Here is a 25,182-nt window from a genome sequence, read left to right as displayed (position 1 = left end):
GCCAGTTAGATAAGGTAACGACACAAAGAAAAGAAGGAACTAACCATTAACTAACATAAAAATGTGGTTGTTTATATGCTCGTAAATTAATATTTACTTCCAGAATTTATGTTGCTTTCATGTCAGAAGATAAAGATCTAAGTAAACATCATTTTCGTCTAACATTTGTTTGGTGATGGCGATGATAGTGAGTAATGCGCCAGCTAAAAATATCATTAGCAATTAGTATCAGCATTGATCCATTTTTACTGATTTAATCTTTCTATTCTTAAATTTAAGTTATGCCAAACATATTTTAGTTTGTCAACTTGGTAATATAAAATATAAATTATAAGTTATATATAGAGTGGAAAAAGTAAAGAGAAATATAAAAGGGAAGAGAGATATATAAGAGGATGGAGAAAAAAAGTTTATTAGTTTAGAAAAAAATATTTTATCTCAATTGTAATGAGAGAGTGTCATGTGATATTTTTTAGTTGTTAAATTAGTAATATAATATAGTTATATTTCAATTTTAATTGCAATTAGAGAATACCATGTTTACATTTTGATTGTTAAATTTATAATTAATCATTGACAAAGATATATAATAGAGGTAAAGTAGGCAAAGAAATGAGATAGAGAAAGCATGAGAAAAGAGGAGAGAAATTGTTAGTTTTGGAGGGAAAGATTTCATTTTAATTGTAATTAGAGAATGATATGTGACATTTTAATCACATAATAAGATTTTTAGTTATTCATGTGAATATTTTAACTTTTTACTAATAATTAATTTTAACATTCATTATCTAAAATTTGAAAGAATTTAATGTGTATACTTTTATATTTGGTTAGATGTTAAGTCTCTAGCACAAATAAAAATAATTTATTTTTATGCTTACTATTTAAAAATAATATATTTTTTTCTCTATGTATATAAAAATATAATTATATATTAGCATAAAGAATATATATTGATAGTTATAAAGTTAACTTAAAATTATTTTTTTAAAATAATTAAATCTTGATTCTAATTTTTAATCATAATATTAACATTTTTTTTAAATTATATATAATAAATATTTGAATAAAAAAAATAAAAATATAAATTAAAAAGATAAACGATAAAAATTTAAAACTAAATGAAAAAACTAAAAGAATATGCATATAATAATTATCATATTTTTTTATTTGAATTATATTATTTTATTAATTTTATTTATTTTGTAAAACAGAAAAGTAGAAAAAAATACAGAATAAAAGAAAAAAGAGAGAAGGATAAAGAAAAAAAATAAGAGAAAAGTTTGTTAATTTTAGAAAAATTTTTATTTTAATTATAATAAAAAAATATGATAATACATTTTGATTTGATAAATTATTAATAAATTATAAATTATAAATTATAATAGAATAGGAATGGTAGAGAGAAATAAAAAAAAGGGCGAGAAATAAATAAGACAATATAATAAGGGAGTTTATTAATTATGAAAAGAAATATATTTTCTCAATTTTAATAAAAGAGTGTCGTGTGACACATTTTGGTAAATAAATTAGTTAGTAATATAATATATAATATGACATATTTTAATTTTAATGTAATTAAAAAATAGTATGTTGTATAAATTTATAATTAATTATTAATAATAATATATAAGAGAAATATAATGGATAAAAAAATGAGAAAGATTGAAAAAAAAAAGACAAAAAAAATTCTTTAATTTTATAAAAAAATTAATTTTAATTATAATTAGAGAGTAATATATGATATATTTTGATGGTAAAATTAATAATAATAAATAATTAAATATGATAGATGGCTTAACTCCAAAGTAGTCCAAACTCCAAACTCCAATCAGACAAAAACGACAAGATATATACTAATAAAAAATGACAAATCACACAACCCAGGTTCCAAACCAAGTGATTCATTACACAACGGACGATTTTCTACTCAGAGCTCAATCCCATCAAGGCATTCAACTCAGACCAAATCAGAGCCGTAGAAAATACATCTCCCACCAGCTCAAATGACCAAACTATCCCTCCACACGTGACATGTCGCTAAACTATTGGTCCAACTTCCCGATCTCACCCTGGAGCAGCGTACACAATACTCACCGACTCCACATCCTTTTCCTTAGATCCATATAAATACCGCATTCGCCTTCGCCAGACGTAGCGAGACACCGCGCACGGCAGCTCCACCTCAAGCCCGCGCTTATCGTGGCAGAACCCGCCACCGGTCACCGCCGGAAAAATCATATTCCGCAACCGTAGAACTCAAAATTGAATTAAAGAAAAAGCGCGTACACACACAATTACGTCTTCTGCAGAGAGTGCATGTGCTCCGGCGAGTCAACTATGAACGGCGCTCAGTCGCGAGACGATGAGTCGAAAGAAGACGACAGGGACGCAGAAGCGAACCGACTGCTGCACCAGCAGCAGCAGAAGCAATCGACGTCATCGAAGGATGACGAAGAGGTGGCGTACGAGGCAGGGGAGAAGATCCAGGTGGTAGATTTCGACTCGGTGGACGGCGATGACGATTCAGGTGTTCCCCCTCCGTTCTCGTGGAAGAAGCTGTGGCTGTTCACTGGTCCCGGGTTCCTGATGAGCATAGCGTTCTTGGATCCGGGGAATCTCGAAGGGGATCTCCAGGCTGGAGCCATCGCAGGGTACACGCTTCTATGGCTGCTGATGTGGGCCACCTTCATGGGCCTCTTAATACAGCTTCTCTCGGCAAGGATTGGGGTGGCCACTGGGCGCCACCTGGCAGAGCTATGCAGGGAGGAATATCCCAATTGGGCGAGGCTAGTTCTATGGTTCATGGCCGAGCTGGCACTCATTGGGGCTGATATTCAAGAGGTCATTGGCAGTGCCATCGCTATCCAAATTCTGAGCCGCGGGGTTTTCCCACTCTGGCTTGGAGTTTTGATTACCGCTTCTGATTGGTATTCCTCTTTCTGATTCAGTTATGCAACTTGTTTCTAATCTCATAGGGCTTAGCTAAATTGTCTTGGGAATTTACTTCGATGCACTAACAGTGTTAGCCAATAAAATTGCGAGAATTTGTGAAATCAGTATGGATAAAATGTACATTACAACAACTACCCACTGTGATTTCTCACTTTTTTGTAATTTGATTGGTTGACAGTGTAAATTCATAGTATATGTAGTTAAATTTGTAGTTGGATTGCTAAGTGAACTTCTAGAATCTAGTTCAAAATGAACCTTTTTTGGTATTTTGTTTCAACATTTCTACTGATTTTTATTGTTGGCTTCAATTTGATTTATTGTTGTCCTTACAATTAATTGGTTGGATTGGGAGTTTCTTAATCGTATTTTTCATTTTCAAACTTAAAAGGGCTGAACTGTGGTTCGTTCTTTCTATTGTTTAACAGTTTTGTCTTTCTATTTCTTGAGAACTATGGAGTGAGGAAGTTGGAAGCTGCTTTTGCAGTTCTCATTGTTACTATGGCTCTTTCTTTTGCCTGGATGTTTGCTGACACGAAACCTAGTGGGAAAGAACTTTTGACGGGTAAATTTTTTTCTATTGATGTAGTTGGCGTATGACATTTTTATATCACCAAGTTCCTGTCCTTTTAATGGTTTGCACCTGTCTCTAGGATATAAGAAATACAAGTATTTCTGTCCTCTTAGTCGTGAATATAACTGCATTCCCCCCTCCCCCCCCCCCCCCTTCTCTTCTCTCTTTTTGTAGGTATTTTGCTTCCAAGACTTAGCTCGAAAACAATTCGTCAAGCTGTCGGTGTTGTTGGTTGTGTCATAATGCCTCACAATGTATTCTTGCATTCTGCTTTAGTGCAGTCAAGGAAGATAGATCCCCAGAAGAAAGGCCGGGTACAGGAGGCTCTCAACTACTATACAATTGAATCAACAGTTGCACTTGCAGTCTCCTTCATGATCAATCTATTTGTCACGACAGTTTTTGCTAAGGGATTTTATGGCACAAAGCAGGCTGATAGCATGGGATTGGTGAATGCAGGGCAGTACCTTGAGGAAAAGTACGGAGGAGGGATCTTCCCCATTCTTTATATATGGGGCATTGGGTTATTGGCAGCTGGACAGAGTAGCACCATCACAGGCACATATGCTGGCCAATTCATAATGGGTGGTTTCCTCAACCTTCGGTTAAAGAAATGGTTGAGAGCATTGATCACTCGTAGTTTTGCAATTGTGCCAACTATAGTCGTAGCTATTGTTTTTAATACATCAGAAGCCTCATTGGATGTTTTGAATGAATGGCTTAATGTGCTTCAGTCCATGCAAATTCCCTTTGCACTGATTCCCCTCCTGACCTTGGTCTCCAAGGAGCATATCATGGGGACCTTTAGGGTTGGGCCTGTTCTTGAGGTATAACTATCATCCAACTTTTCTTTCATTTCATTGATTGTTAATGGTAAGATCTGTATCAACTACTTGCTAGTTCAAAGTTAGTTTCATCTTACTAGATTATTTGAAAACACAATGATTCATATGCTTTTACCTGTGTCTTGTTTTGCATAAGCTTAGATGTACTGAGTCATTGTAGTTTCTTTATGATAATCTCAGTGCATTATTCTAGTTCAGTCTTGCTTGGAGTTTACATATGTGAAATCTCCTATCATAAGTTTTGGATTTTGTATTCATATAATAGTACTGATCAGTTGTATCGGAAGTTTGTCAAAGGGGGTGATGTAGGATTTAAACAGACCACAGCCCAGTGATCCATTATTTCCATTTGTTGTATAGTAAAGTATATAGGTTTATATAACCTTTACTTACAGAACTAGATGAAGATTGGGATTCTTTAGTTTATATAGAATATATGGGTAATCCATCACCTCATAAGAGCTATAAGTCATAATTGCAAATGCACTTGTTTTTTTCTAGAATTACGAAGATGCTTCAGTTTCATTTTATATTTCCCTAGCAGAAAGTTCAGGTCTATTGTACATGATGTATGCAATTATATATCCCTGGGATAAATGGGTGAAGTAAAAGTAGGTTGAAGAAATGATGTGCAAGCCACTCTCTTGCAGCAGTAGTGGTTTTAGTAAGCTAGTTCCCTGCTATTAATTTGTCTTGTTGAACTGATGTTTTGTTTATTTGTGTATTTTATTTTGTAGAGGGTGGCATGGACTATTGCTGCACTTATAATGGTAATTAATGGGTATCTCTTGTTAGATTTCTTCCTGTCTGAGGTGAAGGGCCTGCTGCTTGGTTTTGTAGTTTGTTCATGCACAGCTGCCTATGTTGCATTCATTGCATATTTGGTTTCTCAGAGCGGTGCTCTTCCACACACTTGGGTTAATAGAATCCCCAAGGGTTTTTCTCTCCTCCAAATTGAATCAACAAATTCATACGACATTAAAAATCCGGAAAATAGTACTGCAAACTCCAGCTAATCATTTTTGCACTAGTATACTTGCTTCATACACCATGGAGGAGGTTTTATAGAATATTTCTAACCTTGCAACCTGCTTTAAAGGGAGCACCAAGGTCAGAAAGTGGAAAGCACCTGTATTTAGCTGTACTTCTTTTTTGCAATATAGTTACAGTGGTTACCCGCCATGTATAACACAAGTTGGAAATATTTTTCTGTAAAATGAAAGGTGTGGAAAAGAAAGAGAGAGAGAGAGAGGAACACGATTACAAGTTGCAGGATAAATTACTTCCCTCCATGAACGCCTCATTCTTTATTCTAACATGTTGTAAGCTGCTTCACTATTCTTTGATGTATACAGAGTTTGTATTTAACTTGAACTGTCAGATGTTACCCCATGAATGCAACTTGGAGCTGATCTTACCAGATAAATCAGCATACATGAGATGTATTGAGTTAATCAATAGTGCAATATGGAGTATATTTTTGTTGTCTTCCATTTAATTTTGCCGGTTTTCTCGAGTGTGTTGCGAGCTCGTGAAGTGTGTTTAAGATTTTGTAACCTGGAAGTTTTAATGGTATTAGGTCATTGACTGTTTAATACAAACAATTATGCAACATCTGCTACATATTACTAATTTTATAACTAAAATATGTTACATCATTTTCTCCTTGCAATTGAAATTAAATCTTTCATTTCAAAATTAAAGAGTTCTCTCTCTCATTCATCCACTCTATCTCGCGTATTCTTATACTCACATTATCTCTTTTATATATTATCAATGACTAATTACAAATTTGATAATCAAAATATATAACATAATATTTTCTAATTGTAATTAAAATTAAAACTAAAATTAAAATATTAAAATTAAAATTGAAATATAACTATATTATATATTACTAATTTTATAATAAAAATATATCACATGTCACTCTTTTATTGCAATTGAAATCAAATCATTTTCTCCAAAATTAAAGAGTTCTCTCTTCCCCTCTCTCTCTCTCTCTCTCTATCTTTCTCTATCTCTCTCATTTATGCATCTATTCTATCTCTCTTGTTCTTATACCCATTTTATCTCTTTTATATACCATTATCAATGACTAATTATAAATTTGACAATCAAAATGTGCAACATGATATTCTCTAATTACAATTAAAATTAAATTAAAACTAAAATTAAAATTAAAATATAGCTATATTATATTACTAATTTAACAATCAAAATATATCACGTAACACTCATTAAAATTAAGATGAATATTTTCTCCAAAATTAATAAATTTTTTTCTTCCATCCTCTTATCTACTTCTCTCTCATTCTCTATTTTTCTCTACCATTCTCATTCTATATATAACTTATAGTTTATATTTTAGGAAAATACTCACATGATGTCATCTTCATACGAAGATGACATTGTGAATCCTTATATGATTAATTAAATATATTTAGTCAAACATATCAATTCATTTAATGGTCCACAATGCTATCTTCATGTGAAGATATCATCACAGGAGTATCCACCTATATTTTATATTACTAATTTGATAAACCAAAATGTGTCACGAAGTATTCTTTCATTACAATTATAATAAAATTTTTTCTCCAAACTTAATAAACTCTCTCGCTCATTTTTCTTTATCGTTCTCTCTTTTTTCTCTCATTGTTTCTCTTTCTACATTTCTATTCTACAAAAAATAAAATTAATAAAATATCATAATTCAAATAAATTCATAAAATTATAATACATTAAATCTATAATTAAATATAATTAAAAAATAATTATCTAATATTATTCATATAAAAATATATTATTATTATTATTATTATTATTATTATTATTATTATTATTATTATTATTATTTGCATACTTTTTTTAGTTTTTTAATTTAGTTTTAAATTTTCACTGCTTATTTTTCTAATCTATATTTTCACTTCTCTTTCTTCAAATATTTATTACATATAATTTAACTGATAGAAACTTTTTTCCATATGATTTTTTTATAAAAGTAATTTGATTTTATAAATTTTTTATTTTTTGTTATAATCTATAATACCAAAATAAAACCAATATAATTTTAAAATATTTATATTTCCATAATATTATTACAAAAAAAATACTAATATACCTCCAAAATCAGTCATCAAATTATATACAAATATGCAAAACTATTACATGTTATCATATCAGAATGGCTAATATAAATTGGTAAGTACAAATTGAATGAAGTTCTTATGTTTTTGGATTTATTAGAAACAATTATATTACATGTATAAAAAAATCAATTACAAAATTAAAGATTCGTATAAAATACATATTAAAAAAATATAAAATATGCATTAAAATGAGCTAAATAACACATCTTAGAAAATCATGCTTAAAAAATGTTAAAATAGAGACACCTATTTATGCTGTCTAAAAAAAGAAAAAAAAGACTGATATGGTCTAATCCAACATTAATTTAAAATAAAAAATTTGTTTAAAAATATTATTGGTGGACATAGTTAGAACATATTTGTTTCATATTAAATTAAAAATAAAGCATACTTACTCTATATGGGGAACACATTAGTCTGTTTTATTTTTTTAAATCAAGTTAACGAAAAATCATTATATTATCTTACAACGCTTAATATTCTAGCACAAAAAATATTGACGAAGAGCATTTTGGTATTAATATATATACTTATTTTTTTAAAAATGTTTTAAAAAATTGAAGTATCTTCTTTATAATTATATAAAAATTAATATTTAATGACTAAAATTTTACTAATTGTCAATCATTCTAATAAATATTTTTTTTTATTGTATATTAACTTTAACTAATATGATTTGTAATAAAATATATGCATCTCATTGTTTAAATTAATTAGTCAAATTCCATTAAGTAATAACCTACAAATAATATCATTATATATTATATTATCTTACAACATGTAGTATTTTGGCATAAAAAAGACTGACATGCCGTGTTCTGATGTCAATATGTATACCTTTCTTTTTTCAAAATATTTTAGGAAAATATTTTCTTTGAAATTATAAGAAAATTGATATTTAATGACTAAAATTCTACTAATTGTTAATCATTCTAATAAATTTAATTTATATTTTTTATTGTGTATCAATCTTGATCAATATGATTTGCAAATAAAATATATACACCTCATTATTTAAATTAATTAGTCAAATATCCATCAAGAAAAAAATCTATAAATAATATTATTTTAGAATAATAAAATATAAGTAATGATTAAAAGACCTAATTTATCTTTCTAATTATCCTCCTAATACTTAAATAAGTAAAATTTAAATATATATGTTATTTTTTCAAATAGAACTGTTACACAACCAAGTATTATTGTCATTCAAGTTCAACCAAGTAGACTCAACACCAAAAATCACTCTCATTAAAAGAGCGTGATTATACGCGCGGGATTTACGTTATCGTCGTCGTTGTCTTCTTCTTCTTCTTCGCGTTCCTCCCACCTCCTCCTTCTTCTTCTTCTTCGCGTTCCTTCTTCTTCGCGTTGTTTCTCCTCATCGTCATTCTTTTGTTGCTGCTGTTGTTGCTGCATTTTTTTTCTTTTTCTCCTCCTCTCCTGGGTGATTTTACAGCATTATGATTTTCTTCTTCTTCTTCTTTGTTTGATTTTTCTTCTTTTTTTTTTCTTAGTTTTATTTCTCTCAAGAGCGCAAAACAAGAAGAATTATAACAAAATGAAATAAGAAGAAGATGAAAAAATAGTAGAAGATGAGGAGAAAGGGTTTTGAATTGTGCAGAACAACTAGAACAAATGCACCTTAATTCACTCAGAAGTGAACTGAAATTATATCCAGAATGACCGAAAATTAAATTCCGAATGAACCGAAATTACTTAATAATGACGATACACAAACAAAATTGTTTCAAAATAAGCACAGGCCAAGTGTACCTTATTTTAAATCCAGAATGAACAGAAATTATTTAATGATTGCATTCGAAAACAAGCATACAAACAAAATTGAATGATAAAAAATTCACTCAGAAATGAACCGAAATTACATCTAGAATGAACCGAAAATTAAATTCTGAATGAACCAAAATTACTTAATGATGACGATACACAAACAAACTTGTTTCAAAACAAGCATAGACCAAGTGCACCTTATTTAAATTCAGAATGAACCGAAATTACTTAATGATTGCGTTCGAAAATAAGCATACAAACAAAATTGATTAATCATGAACAAAAATACATCCAAATCCATCAAGTGATTTTGCAACATTATGCATTTTTTTTCTTTGTTTGATTTTTTCATATTTTGATTATTGTTAAGACGGTAAAACAAGAAGAATTATGAAAAAGAAAAAACAAGGAGAAAATGAATAAAAAAAGAAGAAGAAGAATATGACCAGGAGTTTTAAAGAGTTTTTTATTTTTGTTTCTTTTTTTATTTTTTTTTTAAATTTTATTCCTCTCTAGAGAGGAAGTGAGGAAGAAGAATTTTGAACTGTGCATAATAACGAGACCAAATGTATCTTAATTCACTCAAAAATGAACCGAAATTATATCCAGAATGAACTGAAAATTAAATTCCGAATGAATTGAAATTACTTAATGATGACGATACACAAACAAACTCATTTCAAAACAAGTACAGAGCAAGTGTACATTATTTAAATCCAGAATAAAGTGAAATTACTTAATGAGTGCGTTCAAAAACAAGCACACAAATAAGATTGAATGATAAAAAATTCACTCAGAAATGAACCGAAATTACATCTAGAATGAACTAAATGATGACGATACACAAACAAACTTGTTTCAAAACAAGCAAAAACTAAGTCAATTTTGAACAAAACACATCCGAATAAATTTTGGATCGAGTAAAGTATCGTTTTTGTCCCTAACGTTTGGAATAAGTCCTATTTGTGCCCTTAACGTTTAAATCGTTCTATTTGTATCCCTAACGTTTATAAAAGTGATTCAATGTTATCCTACTATCAATTATACTAACAAATCAAATTATATTTTTCAATTATTTTCACTTGGATGTATTCATTCTCAATTAGATCTCACTTGGATGTGTTCGATTTTAATATTATACCGACTATTTGTGTTTAGATTCAATTATGTCCCTAAAAAAGTGAATTATATAAATGTTGTATGAATTAGTTTCAACTTTTGATGAGTTATTTTTCGGAGTGGATCATCGATTCTATCTCAGACATTTGTATTCTAACTTCAAGAAGAGATTTTTAAAACTCAAACTAAAGCATTCATCATGTGTAATTGATGGCAAGATAACATTGAATTACTTTTACAAATGTTAGGGATACAAATAAGACGATTTAAACGTTAGGGACACAAATAAGATTTACCCCCAAACGTTGGGAACAAAAACGATACTTTACTCATTTTGGATCAGACAATGTCATCAATATGGCAAAAATTTGATGATAACGATAACAATAACGACAATAACAATAATGATAATGACGATACATATTAGAAGACAATGATGATAACGATGATGATCATGATGATGATGGAGGAGAAGGATAAAAAAGAATGAGGAGAAGAAATTCGAGTAAGAAAAGAAGGAGAAGGAGGAGGAGGTGCTGTTGATGATGATAGTAACAAAATTGAAAACTAATAAAAAAAAAGGAGGAGAAGAAGAAGAAGATATAGCATCATAGATGAAGAAGAATGTGCGTACGTGAATTTGAAAAAAGAAGAAGAAGAAGCGTATGAATATAAAAAACTTGGTTGGACTTAATCAATTAAATTACTCGGACGTGGAGCTTTATTGTTTTTCAAAACATTGAAAAAAATACAAAACTTTCTTTATTTAAGATTAGAAGAATGGTTAGAAAAATGAGTTAGGATTCTTAATAATTTTTATATAAATTAAATAATAAAAAATAAAATTAAAAATACTGATAAAAATATAAATTAAATAAATATTTTTTGTGCATTACAACATAAGGATACATACACCAATACTAATAACATTATAATGTAGGTTCATAAATTTTGCCATAGTCGATTAATATGTAATGACTCTTATTTCACCGTTAGAAAATTACTTATTACAGATGGATTTATAGATAGATTTAATCTTTATTATAGACAGATTTTTAGTTACCAACAAATTTTGTCCATTGGTAAAATCTCGTCAAAAGTTATTTACTGACAGATTTTTTCGTCTGTAATTTACCGATAAATTTTTCTCTGTTATCGATAGATTTTCTTTTGGTAATTGTCCCTTTTATTTCACTAAAAATATTAGATTTTTCGACAGATTTTCTGTCGATAACTAATGTCAAAATTTTTGACAGATTTTTTGTCGATATTAAAATTTAAAAAGGTATTTACAACTCTACATACAGACAAATTTTCTGTCTGTAAATCTATAAGGAAGATTAATGCATCCTCACAAGACGGAACAAAAGCTGTGATAGGATCCTCGTCAGCATTTAATTTCTGTTCAACCAAAAAGCCAATGTTGTGCTCCCATCTGCCATGACAATTGCGAGAAAAAAAAGGATACTTACCAACAAAAGACGATCAAATCAAATAAAGGCAATAATAACAGAAAAGACGATTACACACATACCTATTAGTTGGTGACCGGTCTCCCAGTCACCCAACATATCACTAGGATTCAAAGGATTATCCCTAAAAATGGCCATACGAATATCAGCAACATCTTAGCTCCCCAAGGATAAACTTTCGAATGATACCTTCACCAAATACTCGACCGCGACCCCGAAATTTCAATACACAATAAACCTCCTCTCTCCCTCCTAGGTTAATCAGAAAGGATGACACTTTTGGACTGGCCTTACTTTGAAATATTGTTCCTTGAACCCATAAAAAGAGTCTTCAAATAACCCAAAAAAGTTTGCCGCCTTTGGTGTGTGCGGAATGACATGTAGCCTTTTTTATGTCTTTGCCCCTCATGATTAGAGACCTTCAATAGAAAGAAAAATAAAAAATCTCAAATGCGGCAAGAATCTCCAGATACTCGCAAACCAGTTCAAAGCATCGAATAGCGCCCAAGTATTCGGGTGAAGCTGAGAAGGAGCAACTAAGTATCAGTTCAATAAGGATTGAAAAAACTAGGAGAAAAAAAAAACTAACCCCCAAAACAAAAAATATGAGTTTGTAAACCTATATCCAGTCGGCGATACGGGGAGCCTCTAAGTTCAAGAAGTAGATATGGAACTGGAGTAGGCTACCATGAGACAAAAGATCTTCTTTCTAAAGAGATTCGATTCGAAACTATGATATGTCCAAGGTCCAATATTAAAATAATTTCAGAGGTTTTTCTCCTGGTCGTTAGGGAGAACAAGGTCGTAATGTTCATTTTCCGGTCCTCCTCCACAAATAGCTTTGGTTTGCCTGAGCTCCTAGAGATCGGCTTTCCCGAGCCAAGTCGATGTACTCAACACATCAGAGGTACACTAGTGGTAACGAGCAGGCACCCCCCACTCTGGGAAGACGGGACTCCGAAGAATTGGATCTGGTCTCTTCCTTGTCATACGTACAATGAGGGCACCATCACCCTTAACAGCCTAGAATCAAAGGAAACATATGCTAGAAACTACTTAAAATCTTACTAGAATGTATAAACGTAATGCACCCCCACTGCATAACTACCCAACCCTTCTCTAGAAATGGAACAAGTACTAGAGGATACCAAGCAAAAAGAGAAAGCAAACAACTTTGAGGAAGGGAAACAAGAACTTACTTGAATGAGGCTAATGAAGTAGTTTTGAAGAAATTAACAGTGATAGAAATAGCGGTAAATGGAGAATGAAGAAAATAAGCAAAGGGATTATTGAATGAAGAGAAATAGAAAAGTAAGAAAGGTAGCAATTACCAAATTTTCAAATAAATATTTGAAGGAGGTCAATCGCTACGAACGAAATAATCAGGGATAAATTTTTTTTTTCGCTCTCTAACATTTAAAATCCACTACTATCATTAATTGGCACTGCCCCTTGATAAATGCAAACGTCAAATCAAAGTCAGAAAATCCAAAAGAATAAAATCCCATACTGGAAAAAGGTAAGTTGGCAACAACGGTTCCAATTTAAGAGACCACTATGGGATTTGAAAAGACGAAGTCTTATGTAGCTGCTACCTCCCGTATTTTGAGCACTGTTATGGACTAAACCGCAACTCTTCTAGAAGTCCCAAAACCAAAAAAATCTCACCCTGATTCAAAGACTGGATCTACTCGATAAGCATAACCATCTTTTGAGATTCAAAATCATATCACTGATTCCCAAGATTTGAAAAAACCTAACAAATGGATAATCATTATAAATAAGGAGTTTCGACTCTCCCAAATTTGATCGAATAACCTAACCTTATTTTACCTCTTTAATATCTCTCTAACTTGAACGTCAGAGTATTATTATAAATACTACCCCACTATATCTAAATATCAAATGTTAAAGTAGTCAGTCTTAACTTTTCAATCACCCGAATTCAGTGAATACTGAATACCGAACATATACCAAATTAGTATCCTTTTACAATTAGTTACTATGACTGATCTGGTAGTCAAAGTCCAAAAATAGAAGGAGATAAAAGAAAGAGAGAAAAAATATAACAAAAATCATAATTATCATAAATTAAAATAATCATATTACTGAATTATCATATTATTGATTCAATCGGTGTGTTACAAATTGAATCAATGATCTAGACATAATTAAATAATTATATAAAATATAATTTTACCATTTTTTTAATTTTCATAATGAATATTTTTTATTTTTATTTTATATTAAATTAATTATTATTTTTAAATTATAATAATTTATCAATTAATTTATATTTATTATACTCTTCAAATATTTATAAATTTATATTTATTATATTTTTTAAATATTTATAAAAAAATAAAAATAATAATAATAGAAATAGAGCAATATTAATTTTATTTAAATAATATTAATAAAATATTATTTTTTTTAAATTTATAAATATAATTTAATTTTATTTGTATAATATATTTAATAAAAAGAGATCATGTATAGAATAATGTTTTTTTTTTAGTTTGACTGAATTTTATTGAATTTAACCAGATCGATTTTAATTGATTTTAATCAGATTTAATCGTTTTTATCAAATTTGATGAAGTTTGATTATGTTAAATATTTGACCAATTCAAATGATTATCTAATTTAAATTGATAATCAAGTGGTTGAATCTTTTATTTGACCGATCGGATCCTGCTGGATTTGATAACTACTTGGATAAGAGGGTAAGGTATAATGAATGATGGGTGCTATATATATATATATATATATATATATATATATATATATATATTTGTAGGGGTGTACATGGTTTGGTCTATGATCCAGTTAGAAGATCTTATTTGGTCCAAATATTTTAGGGATTAATTTGGTATAATTTTATTAGATATAAAATTGAATAAAAATCTCAAAAATAAACCTGGTCATTATTTTAGATTAAATTCGGATCAAGATGAATTCGATTTTATTCGACCCATGTGTATTATAAGGAAATTAAAAAAGATATATATGTTTTAAATTAATTTTAATATTATATTATATTAATTATAAGTTTATTGTTTTATTGAATTAGAAAATATATCAAAGTATCAAATTAGAATTTATAAACAAATTCAAGTTTAAATATGAATATTAACTTTTTTGTAATAAATTTTTTTTTATAAATAAGTTTTTTATAAATTATTGTTACAATTTTAAAGACCCAATTTTTATCCGATATAATTGTGACCAGAAAATATTTAAGTTTTATCGAGTTTAGAGTTGAATTATAATCTAAAAAATAGACTCCGTATATATTTAAGATCGAACCTAAATCAGGACAAATCCAATTTTATGCTACTCATAAATATTCTACATATTCGTATAGGATATATAGATTTTTTGTGGTATCATTAAAGAAAAAATAAAAAATAATTAAGAAAAGAAAACCTACAAACATGCTATTTTTCTTTTTTCTTTTCGTATTTTTTCGCTCTTTAAATCTATACTATGAATTCCCGTACTACAGAAAGAGGGAGGAAGTTTCCCTATGATTTTCGAGGAATATGGCGTCCTTTTTACAGATTGACTCTTTGACTGGACCTCAAATTCTTTTCCATTATCTAGGCTCCAATTGGTTCCTAGGTTCCTACAATGGTATTTAATTTATTAATATTTGAATTTACTTAAAGAATATTTTAAGGTGTTGATTAAGAAAGATCAAAAATAAAGCTTTTGCTCTCTCATTATATATAACCTATTCAGTCATTTCAGTGTACTGAAAGTTTAAGCTTTCTATTTTATTTGTAATATCCCTAATTATATTTTGTGTTATAATTTAAAATACTATTTAATATGAATTTTTAATATTATAAAAATTTTACTTCATAATAATTAATCTTAATAAATAAAAAATAATTTACATCATTTGTATTTAAATTTTTTATATTTATTTAAACATAATTTTTTATTTGTCATTTAAAACATTATATATTAAAAAATATTTATTTATTTATATACTAATATATTTTATATTTATTAAAATTCATCAATATTTTTTTTATATTAGTTTTTTATTTTCATTTAATGAAATTTAATGACTTATGAAAAATGACACATTCAATAATAAGCACAAAATTATTGTGTTTATTTTAGATATATCCAACTATTCAAGTAGTCTAACTAAATATTTAAATTTATTATTATATTTATATTTTTTATGATTTTAAATTTTAAAAATTATTTTAGTAAATATAATTTTTGTTATTTGTATTTTTTTAAGGTAGAAACTCAGGTGTAGTCGATTTTACGTGAAGTTGATAGTTGAGAGTCGTTAGATAAAAATTTAGTCAAATTAGTCAAATTATCTAACCACTCTTAACTATCAACTTCACGTGAAGTCGACTGTACCTGAGTTTCTACAATTTAAAAGAGTGCAATTTTGTTTAAGTTATTTTTTCGGTGACTAATTTTGTTTAAGTTATTTAATATAAAATATTAAGTTGAAAATTTAAAAATAAAAATTTTCATCACTTTTATAATATATTTTTTAAAAATAACAATTTTACTTTAAATCACTTTGATAAGTCTTTAATGAAGTTTATATAAAAAATTGGTTTGGAGTAAAACTGTGAAAGTATGTTGACTTGGATTATGGATGTGTGGGGGCCACATGCAATTTGGGGATGAAAGCGGCAGGGGATATATGGTTGTGACATGACATGACATGACATGACATGATATGATGACATAGATAAACATACATAAACATGGCATGAATGACAAAAGCTTTCCCCGCGAAAATAAAAACAAACAAAATTTCGCTCTCCCCTCTCTCCTTCTTATATTTCGTGGCTTCGCATGTAAACTTGCTATATATTGCATGCAGCGTTACTACTCTCATAGCATCCCCTTGCTATCCTTATTTTCCTAACGACCTCAATAATAATAATAATTATTATTATAATAACAAACTTATATATATTTTTATTTATTAATTATAAATAAAAACCCTTAATTTCTCACTTAAAACCCCCCTTTGTTCACACTATAAAACCCCAACCCTCTCTAACTCTCGCTCTCGCTCTCGCTCTCACTGCTTCTTGGATTTTTGATCACACTCCCATCGTCGGCGAGTTTTCCGATGTCGAGTCAAACTTCCTCTGCTTTTCTCGACGACGAACTTTCTGAAGCCTCGTTGCTGTCGTCGTTCCCGTTTTCTCAGCCACCGAACTCCCCTTATCAGCCGAACCAAAACCCCTATGAGGTTCAAACCCTAGAGGACGCTTTTGATCGTCTTTCTGTCTCCCCTTTCAGCTTCAACAATCTCCCGCCATCTCTTCCTTTCGATCATCGCGATGGTTTCAACGCCGTTACAAAAACCGAGCCTTTTGATCGCCGTGGCCATCAACACCTTCAAAGCTCCAATCTTGTGGGCCAAATTCAAGAGACACATGGCGGCTCCATCAACAACACGAGAGCTGCTGCCAATGCTGCCTTGGTGACACCGGAGAATAATCCTCCGGAGGGACACGACGGCGACGGTGGAAACTCGAACGGCATTTGGCCCGGTTCTTCCAATAGAACAATCGGTGCTTCAAGCAGGTCGTACAGCTCTTCAATGAATGATTTTTTCACGAGTGGATACAGTAGCAGGGGTTTTCCGAGTGTGCCGTTTTCGAATGGGGCTGTTGATCAATTTCATCAACGAAATTCGGGTGTAGGAGGTGGTTCGAGTTTTCCGGTGGCGGCGGGGTTGAATAATATTAATAATAACAACAATAGCGTTGGAGGGCGTTCTTATCTGTTCCATGATTTGCGAGGAAAGGTTGTGATGATGGCTAAGGATCAGAACGGAAGCAGGATTTTGCGGCAGAAGTTGGAAAGATTGACCCCTCAGGAGGTTTCTTTGGCGTTCTTGGAGATGATAAATCATTTTGCTGAGTTGATGGTTGATCCTTGTGGGAGCAAAGTTGTTCATGATATTCTTAAACTTATCAGGGAACAACAGAGGACCCTCATCATCATGATGATAACCAAAATTAATTTACAGCTTGTTGAAATATGCCTTAACCCTCATGGGTACTGAATCTTGGTTTCTTTTATCACTTTTTCTTTTTTAAATGTATCATTATATATATGTGAAGAAGTGCTTTTCTTTTTCTCCTACTGCCAGGTCCTGCACTGTTGAGAAATTATTGGAACATGTTACCAACCAGGAGCAACGAGCCCTTATTGTGAGAGGTTTAAGACCTGGTGCTGTTTCATTGGCTACTGATACACATGGTCATAGGGTACTTATGTATTGTCTTAAGCATTTCTCTCATGAAGAGAGTAAGGTAATGTTTGTTTGATTATTTTTATTTGTTGTCGACTTTAATATTTGGTTTCATGCTTTCAACTTTTAGGTAGTTATATCCATCTGAGTTTAGAATTTTTTTTTTCTTTTATTTGTCACATCAAATAAGCATGCATGTTGTTGCTTTTAACATTTTCTGATTCGTGTGGCATTTGCACATTATTGCATTGATATCTTCTGATGAAAATTCTGTATACAAGTCTGAAAAAAATGTGGATGGTTTTATACTTGTATTTGAAAATAGTAAAATTTCATGTGCATTCTGCCTCAAATTGACTAAGTTTTTACCACTTTGATCCCAAATAATTTTACCTATGAGTTAAATTTGAGTGAGATAAAAACAGTAGCTCCTTGATATATTGGAACTGTGCAAATATTTCTTCTTTGTGTTGCTTAATATATTGGACTTGACTTCTATATATGTGATTTGGGTTGAAACTTATTTTCTTGGTTTACGGAAGTGCTGTTTACCTGTCATGATTTAAACATTCCAGAAATTATTATTGCATACTAATTCTTTCTTAATTTTCTCTATCCACATTTGGTAGGTTTTGATTAAATTTCTTCATACAAAAGAAGTCCATTGTTGATTTACCATACTGGACTGTATAACATTAACATATAATCAACATATAATCAAACATATATAGTTTACCTTCAATTTTAATTTTTTCATTCTTTTACCTTTATTGCTCTTCTTGCTTAATCCATTATTCCACTTATATATTAACTTATTTATTACTTTTATTTTGGGGTAGATGAAATCAATGTGATTATTTGGATCATTAGGCCTGGTTTGTCAAATTACATTCTTTTGTTTTTCTTGGCTTCATTATGTTGATCTGATTGTGGAATTTCATTCACAGTATCTTCTAAGCGCACTTGCAAATCACCTCTTTGGGATCGCAACAGATAAGACCGGTTGTTGTGTGATACAAGAATGTGTAAAATATGCCCAGGGACAACTGAAACTGCAACTAATTGCTGAGATTATATTGAATGCTCAACAACTATCCGAAGACTCTTACGGGTTTATATCTACTGAGCACTACAAAAAATTCTCTTTCATAACAAATGTAGAAATTAACGCTATACTTATATTTTTATCCTGTACGTTTGTTTCCTTGTGTGGCAGTAACTATGTTGTACAACATTTATTGGGTTTGCAAATACCAGCAGTGACAGAAAGTCTAATGAGACAGCTTGAAGGGTCATTCTTTTATCTTTCATGCAATAAATATGGAAGTAATGTTGTGGAGAAGTTCTTTCAGTGCTCGGAAGAACAGAATGCGGCACGTATTACTGTGGAGTTGCTCTGCCACCCAAATGTAGCAATGCTTCTTGTAGATCCCTATGGAAATTATGTTATACAATCGGCTCTGGTGATGTCCAAGGTTAGTGCACACTACTAATTATGATTTAGCCACTTGGGCCAACTATCAAAAAGTATAATTGCACTTATAGCTTTAGTGGGCTTGGTTTCTTTATTCGGTGTATAACTGTATATGCTAAAATAATAGCTTATGATAGAGAATAGATTCTTCTCTGTTCACATCCATGCAAAATGGTTACTGATTAAATAGTATTATATGTGAAACCAAAGTGAATGTTAAGGATGATTATTATAAAGAAATACATAAAATAATGAGCAGAGTCAAGGCTTTTTATTATAATCTTAAGTCTAGGAAGTGTTATAATATTAAAAAAGAAAAACATTATTCTTTTAGCTGCTGCCTCCTTGTTTTGGAATTTGGATATTAAAAAATGTGTAGGAAACATGGATTATTGGTACTGGCATGGAGCGATAATTTTGTTGATTTCTATGTAATTGTTTAAAGCAGGATCCTATTAGAAGTTCCATATTGCTGCTGATCCAACAGAATTATCCAATGATGCGTAGCAATGTCTATGGCCAAAAGATTCTTGAGAGGTTTGACAGAGGCAAAATACGCACACACAATAAACATCACACCTATGAGTAGATTTTTTCGTATTTAACTCCTTTTAGATATCTCCTTCCTCTCCGTCCCATTACTCCCATACTACATAGCAATGTTGTTGTCTTTAATTTTTCTGTATCCGAAATATATAAAACATTGATGCTTAGTTTTAGTTTGTGTTTGTTTGTAGTTGTGTGTTGATAGTCTGTTCGTGTTTTTTTAGTTAGCTGGCATGGGGTGGAAGATCTTTTTGTATAGGAGCTAACTGTCATTGGTGGTATAGACTCTGATATTCTAAATGTGTGTATTGCTATAGAGATTTTGCTATGTATTTTTGTGTCAAATAAAGGGATCGTTTTCTTTTTCTCCCATCTAGCTTTTGAAACATTTTCTTAGCTTTAACATGTGGGTATGATTATATTATGTTGCAATATATTTATGATTGTGATGTATGGTTCTCTTATATTGCAAACTTTACTATGTAATTTCTCGAATTGGAGTCACTTTCACGAAGATAATGGCTATAATTTCTGACCGCGATATATATCATGACATTGTTCTCGATATATATCATGAATTAATTAGTTTAGTTAAGGAGGAATTTTCTGTAATTTGTTCATGCCATTTTTGTTTTTTTTTTTTTCAAGGTAAGAATATATTTCATTAAAATATTAAATAATGAAACATAGAAGTCCAAGTCAGGACAGAACAATTTAACAGTGGGGATCCCACAAGGACACACTTGATGAATCATTAATGGTGTAAAAAGAATAAAATAGGAATCATCTAATTTGTTCATGCCATTACACAGTGCAAAATTTGAGAATTTATTCTAGTTATACCATATTACCATTCCTTTCTAGTATAGTTGAAGTCTTGAAGAGAGGAATGGTTGCATAAAAAGGTAATTTGCTTTAAAAAAATTATATGTTATTATTTATTCATTACGAAGTAGTGATTACAGATTTACAGTTGCCATTTGATGATTCTTTTTTTTCCTCTCACCAACCCTTTTCAGTTTTCACACTGGTAAGCGGTAATCTTCTTCTTCCTTTTGTTTTTCTTTCTTCTTTCCTCTTTCTTGTTCTTTTTTTTTTCTCTCGAAATTTATATGCTTTCTTATATTAGTAAAACTAAATCAGAACAAAATTGCTAATGGGAGAACGTCTCCTACTTCTTAATTTTAGATATTAATGATCAAAATCAATTAAATTTTATGTCTCTAAAACAGCAAAAAAATAGATGCGGTAAACACGCTAGTTATTATAAAATTATGAGTAAATAGTAATTAAGAATGTTCTAATATATTGTACAGAAAACTGTTAGCACCAAAAAAGTCTAATATAATTCTATACAATAATAAATATCCAAAATTATCCTTATAAATTATTAACACCAAAAAAATAATTATTCTTTATTATATATATGTTTATTATAGTCTTTTTTTACTTTTTAAAAGCTATTTTACCAAACACAATTATGGTGTTTGTGCTTATCGAAAACCAATTTTAGTTTGATTTTACAACTTTTATAAGCTACTTTCGAAAAGTAAAAGTTTTACCAAATCAAGTCTTAGTTTAATTTCTACAGCCACAACATATTTTAGGAAGAGTTTCAAGTGTACTAGGTAGGTATACCGGTGTTTCAGTTGTTTTAACCGCCGTTGATCTCAGTTATAAAAAATATATAATATATATTAATTAAAATTAACGGTTAAAATTATTAGAACAACGGTGTTCTAATTACATTTTAAAATTTTTCTATATTTTATTCCATACTTTTAAATATTATTGGTGAATTGATGGCCAAATACTATGGATATTCAAATTCAAATGGATACAAATTAAATTGCTAATGCAATAATTTAAATCAAAACCGATTAAAACAATACTAATTTAGATTTGATTGTATTTTATTTTTTGCAATAGCATGAATCGGATCGAATTTCAGATATATTTCTCAAAATCGATCCGATCCAATTCAAACTACACAATATGCTATAATATTATTATTTTATTATTATATTTATAATACATTTAATTTGTTATATATTTTTATATTATTTATGTATTATTATTATTTAATAAATATTTTATGTTTAAAATGAGATTTATTTATTTATTTTAACAAATTTATAACTTTATTTCTATTGTTATGTTATTGTTGGTTTTTCAAGATGTTGTTTTAACTTGTAAGTCATTATTGGATATCTAAAATTTAACGTTGATATTTGTTATATATATTTAATTTTTTTAATTTATAAAATTGTAAATCCAATCCAATCTAAACTATTTGAAATTGAATTGAATCAAATTTTAAAAAAAATCATCAAATTTAAAACACATCTCAAATAAAAGTAGTATTTAAATTCAGATGAATTTTTTATTCAAAATCGGTCCAAATCACATTGCAAATGACTTTATTAAAAATAATAAATTTTAATAGTACTATCGAGAGGAAGAGTAATGACTCCGATCGATTATTCATGACCTAACCATAATTGAGCTTCCATGACAAGCAAGTCATGTATGTGTAAACCAAATCTGACAGAAGATAGAATCATAGAATACACACGAGAGAGTTTTGATATAACATAATAATTATAAGATTCATAATGAAGCTGTATATATATAGAGAGAGAGGAGAGAGAGAGAGAGCGAGAGAGAGATAACAATTAAGGGCATTTGCCCTGGCCCTTGGAGTTCTTGATGTCCCTGTAGCAAGGGCACTCGTCCTTATTCCCGTAAGTACCAGACGGCACGCAATTACACTTTTGGCAGCATATTCCACAGTACTTCAAGCATCTGTCCTTAACTCCTGCCTTGGCGCACCTCTCCCCACACTTGCTGTCACAAAAATCTAGTAATAATTCATTTCGTCAGTTAGTTCTATTTTAATGGAAAAATTAATTAGACAATGAGGGAGGGAGTAGTAGCTCTTAATATATATTACCAGAACCAGCCATTGAGACATCCAAGAAAGATGAGCTAAGTAAGAGGCACAGAAGCAGCACACTTGCAAGCACCACCTTCATGTTGCTAATTCCACCCCTACAGTATATTAGTGATTGTGTTGTGGATGGGAAAAAACAGCAAAGTGGTGGTGCTTTTTATAGTAACGATTAACGAAAGAACCGCAAGAGTATTAGGCAAATGTTGGGAAGACGTTACTATGAGGAATTTATTACTTTTTGGCTCCTCTAAGTAATTTTACACCAACCAATTTGGGTTGATAGAATTATCACTTCATTTATCTGTTGAAAAAATATAAAAATTTTAATTTTGTTTTATATATGTAGTAATTTATTAATCAAACAAACTATTAAATAAAAGTTAGATTCATAATAATTAGTTTTTATATTAAAAAAATAATTTATCTAATTACATATTAAAATTATAAATTTAATTTTTTATTAAAAATATAAAAAAATTAAATTTTTAATGTATTTATTTTATATTTATTAAATAAAAATTTTAAATCTCTTATTAATAATAAACTTATTATATGTTTTTAGGTTAAATATCATGAAAAAAAATAAACAATAAATAGGTTCATGATTTTTTTATGTTAAAGATAAATAAATTATCGACTAATTAAAAATATAAAAACGTTATTCGTTTTTTAAAATATAAGACATCTAAATCTTTTTAAAAGATTAATTTATTTTTATATATTTTGCAAAAATATTTAAATATTTTATATTTTAAAATAATTAAAAAATTATATATTTTTAAATTAAAAAAATAGGAGACTTATTTATTAATTTAGAGGACTTGCTTATCAAATTGCATTGCAGTACAGCTGGCGAAAGCCGCGTTTATTGAATAATATCAAGTGGGGTATTATGGTCAACGTCAAGTCATAGGAATCATAGTGAATTTGTTGATGGTGCCAAACTGCCGATGCCAGTAGTATTACTTCTGAAAATGAGATTTAATTACATAGGATTTTTTGGCGTACATTTATTTGTTCGGTACAGATTAACCATTAAATGTAAGCCAATGACATGTTCCACCAACTATTCGCCAAAACATGTAAATAAAAATTTCAAAAATATTATTTGTATATCACTTTTAACTATTATTTTCGATTATCGTATATAAATACAGTAAAATATTATATACACATTATGGTATTATAGAAATAACCATCATATATCTACGCACCAAAACAGAAAATTACAATCCCATCTAATTTAGTTCTTTGAATTCGCGCTAAAACAGAGAATCACAACCCATCCAACCTAGATCGAAAGCGCACCTCCTTAGTTTTTTCTTTTCTCCACACAGTGCTTCACTCTGTTTTTTTCAGTGAGGTTCAGACTCTTCTTCTCATCACTGTTGAGTCTCTTCTCATCACTATTAAGTCTCTTCTCAGCATGTTACTCTTTTCTTCTCTTTTCATTGCGATTTATTCTCCTCTTTCTCAGTGCGTTTGACTTTTTTTTGCTAATCGAATATGAGATTCTATTTTGATTTTTTTAAAAATGCATTACGTTGATTTATGTTGGTTCTTCTTTTCTTCGAATTTTAATTCAATTTTATTGGCCAGATTAAGAAAGTTGCTGCTGATTGAAGTAAAGTCAGAATTCAATAGAATCCACAATTCTAAAGATGATGTTTGTGATATATTTATTAGTTCATGTGGTGTTAATTTTTTATTCCTGATTTGATTTTAAGTTTTTTTAAAGATATGTAATTGCATTACTTTGTAAAAAAGAAATACATTGTCTATTATAGGAACAAAGACAAAAGAAAACGGAGATCTCCCACTTTGGTAAACATCAAATACTAGCAAAAGAAAAACTAATAGAAGAGTTGGGGATTCACAAAGAACGATGCTCTATAACTTGAGTCATTCTTTGCTGGAGCTTCTTTTGCTATTTCCACAATTACTGTTGCCGCCAACTTCTCACCTTCAAAGACCTCCAAATTTCTCGATTTTCATAACGCCCAACACAGAGATACAAGGAGGGTTATAGAAGATTGTCCTCTTCCAAC

At 29.7% G+C, this 25,182-nt stretch overlaps 3 protein-coding genes across 3 annotated transcripts; 2 read left to right on the top strand and 1 right to left on the bottom strand.

Annotated features, from left to right (window-relative positions):
* The first annotated feature begins 1,768 nt into the window (after positions 1 to 1,768).
* Positions 1,769 to 5,864, top strand: LOC112764447 (metal transporter Nramp2). The gene is made up of 4 exons (XM_025810046.3): positions 1,769 to 2,930; positions 3,381 to 3,517; positions 3,701 to 4,353; positions 5,109 to 5,864. Exons 1-4 carry the CDS (start codon positions 2,320 to 2,322, stop codon positions 5,385 to 5,387), a joined length of 1,680 nt encoding a protein of 559 aa, XP_025665831.1. The 5' UTR covers positions 1,769 to 2,319; the 3' UTR covers positions 5,388 to 5,864.
* Positions 5,865 to 16,908: 11,044 nt separating this feature from the next.
* On the top strand, positions 16,909 to 20,551 carry LOC112766896 (pumilio homolog 12). Its single transcript, XM_025812796.3, has 5 exons — positions 16,909 to 17,965; positions 18,060 to 18,222; positions 19,109 to 19,272; positions 19,378 to 19,636; positions 20,084 to 20,551. The coding sequence occupies exons 1-5, from the start codon at positions 17,028 to 17,030 to the stop codon at positions 20,222 to 20,224; spliced, it is 1,665 nt and encodes a 554-aa protein (XP_025668581.1). The 5' UTR covers positions 16,909 to 17,027; the 3' UTR covers positions 20,225 to 20,551.
* A 2,212-nt stretch (positions 20,552 to 22,763) lies between these two features.
* Positions 22,764 to 23,330, bottom strand: LOC112766760 (peamaclein). The gene is made up of 2 exons (XM_025812658.3): positions 23,135 to 23,330; positions 22,764 to 23,041 (listed from the first exon to the last, which is right to left on the bottom strand). Exons 1-2 carry the CDS (start codon positions 23,214 to 23,216, stop codon positions 22,857 to 22,859), a joined length of 267 nt encoding a protein of 88 aa, XP_025668443.1. The 5' UTR covers positions 23,217 to 23,330; the 3' UTR covers positions 22,764 to 22,856.
* Positions 23,331 to 25,182: the final 1,852 nt, after the last annotated feature.

The sequence above is a fragment of the Arachis hypogaea genome, chromosome 17, assembly GCF_003086295.3.
Source record: "Arachis hypogaea cultivar Tifrunner chromosome 17, arahy.Tifrunner.gnm2.J5K5, whole genome shotgun sequence".
NCBI classification, from domain to species: domain Eukaryota; kingdom Viridiplantae; phylum Streptophyta; class Magnoliopsida; order Fabales; family Fabaceae; genus Arachis; species Arachis hypogaea.
This window is presented reverse-complemented; position numbering and strand designations above follow the sequence as displayed.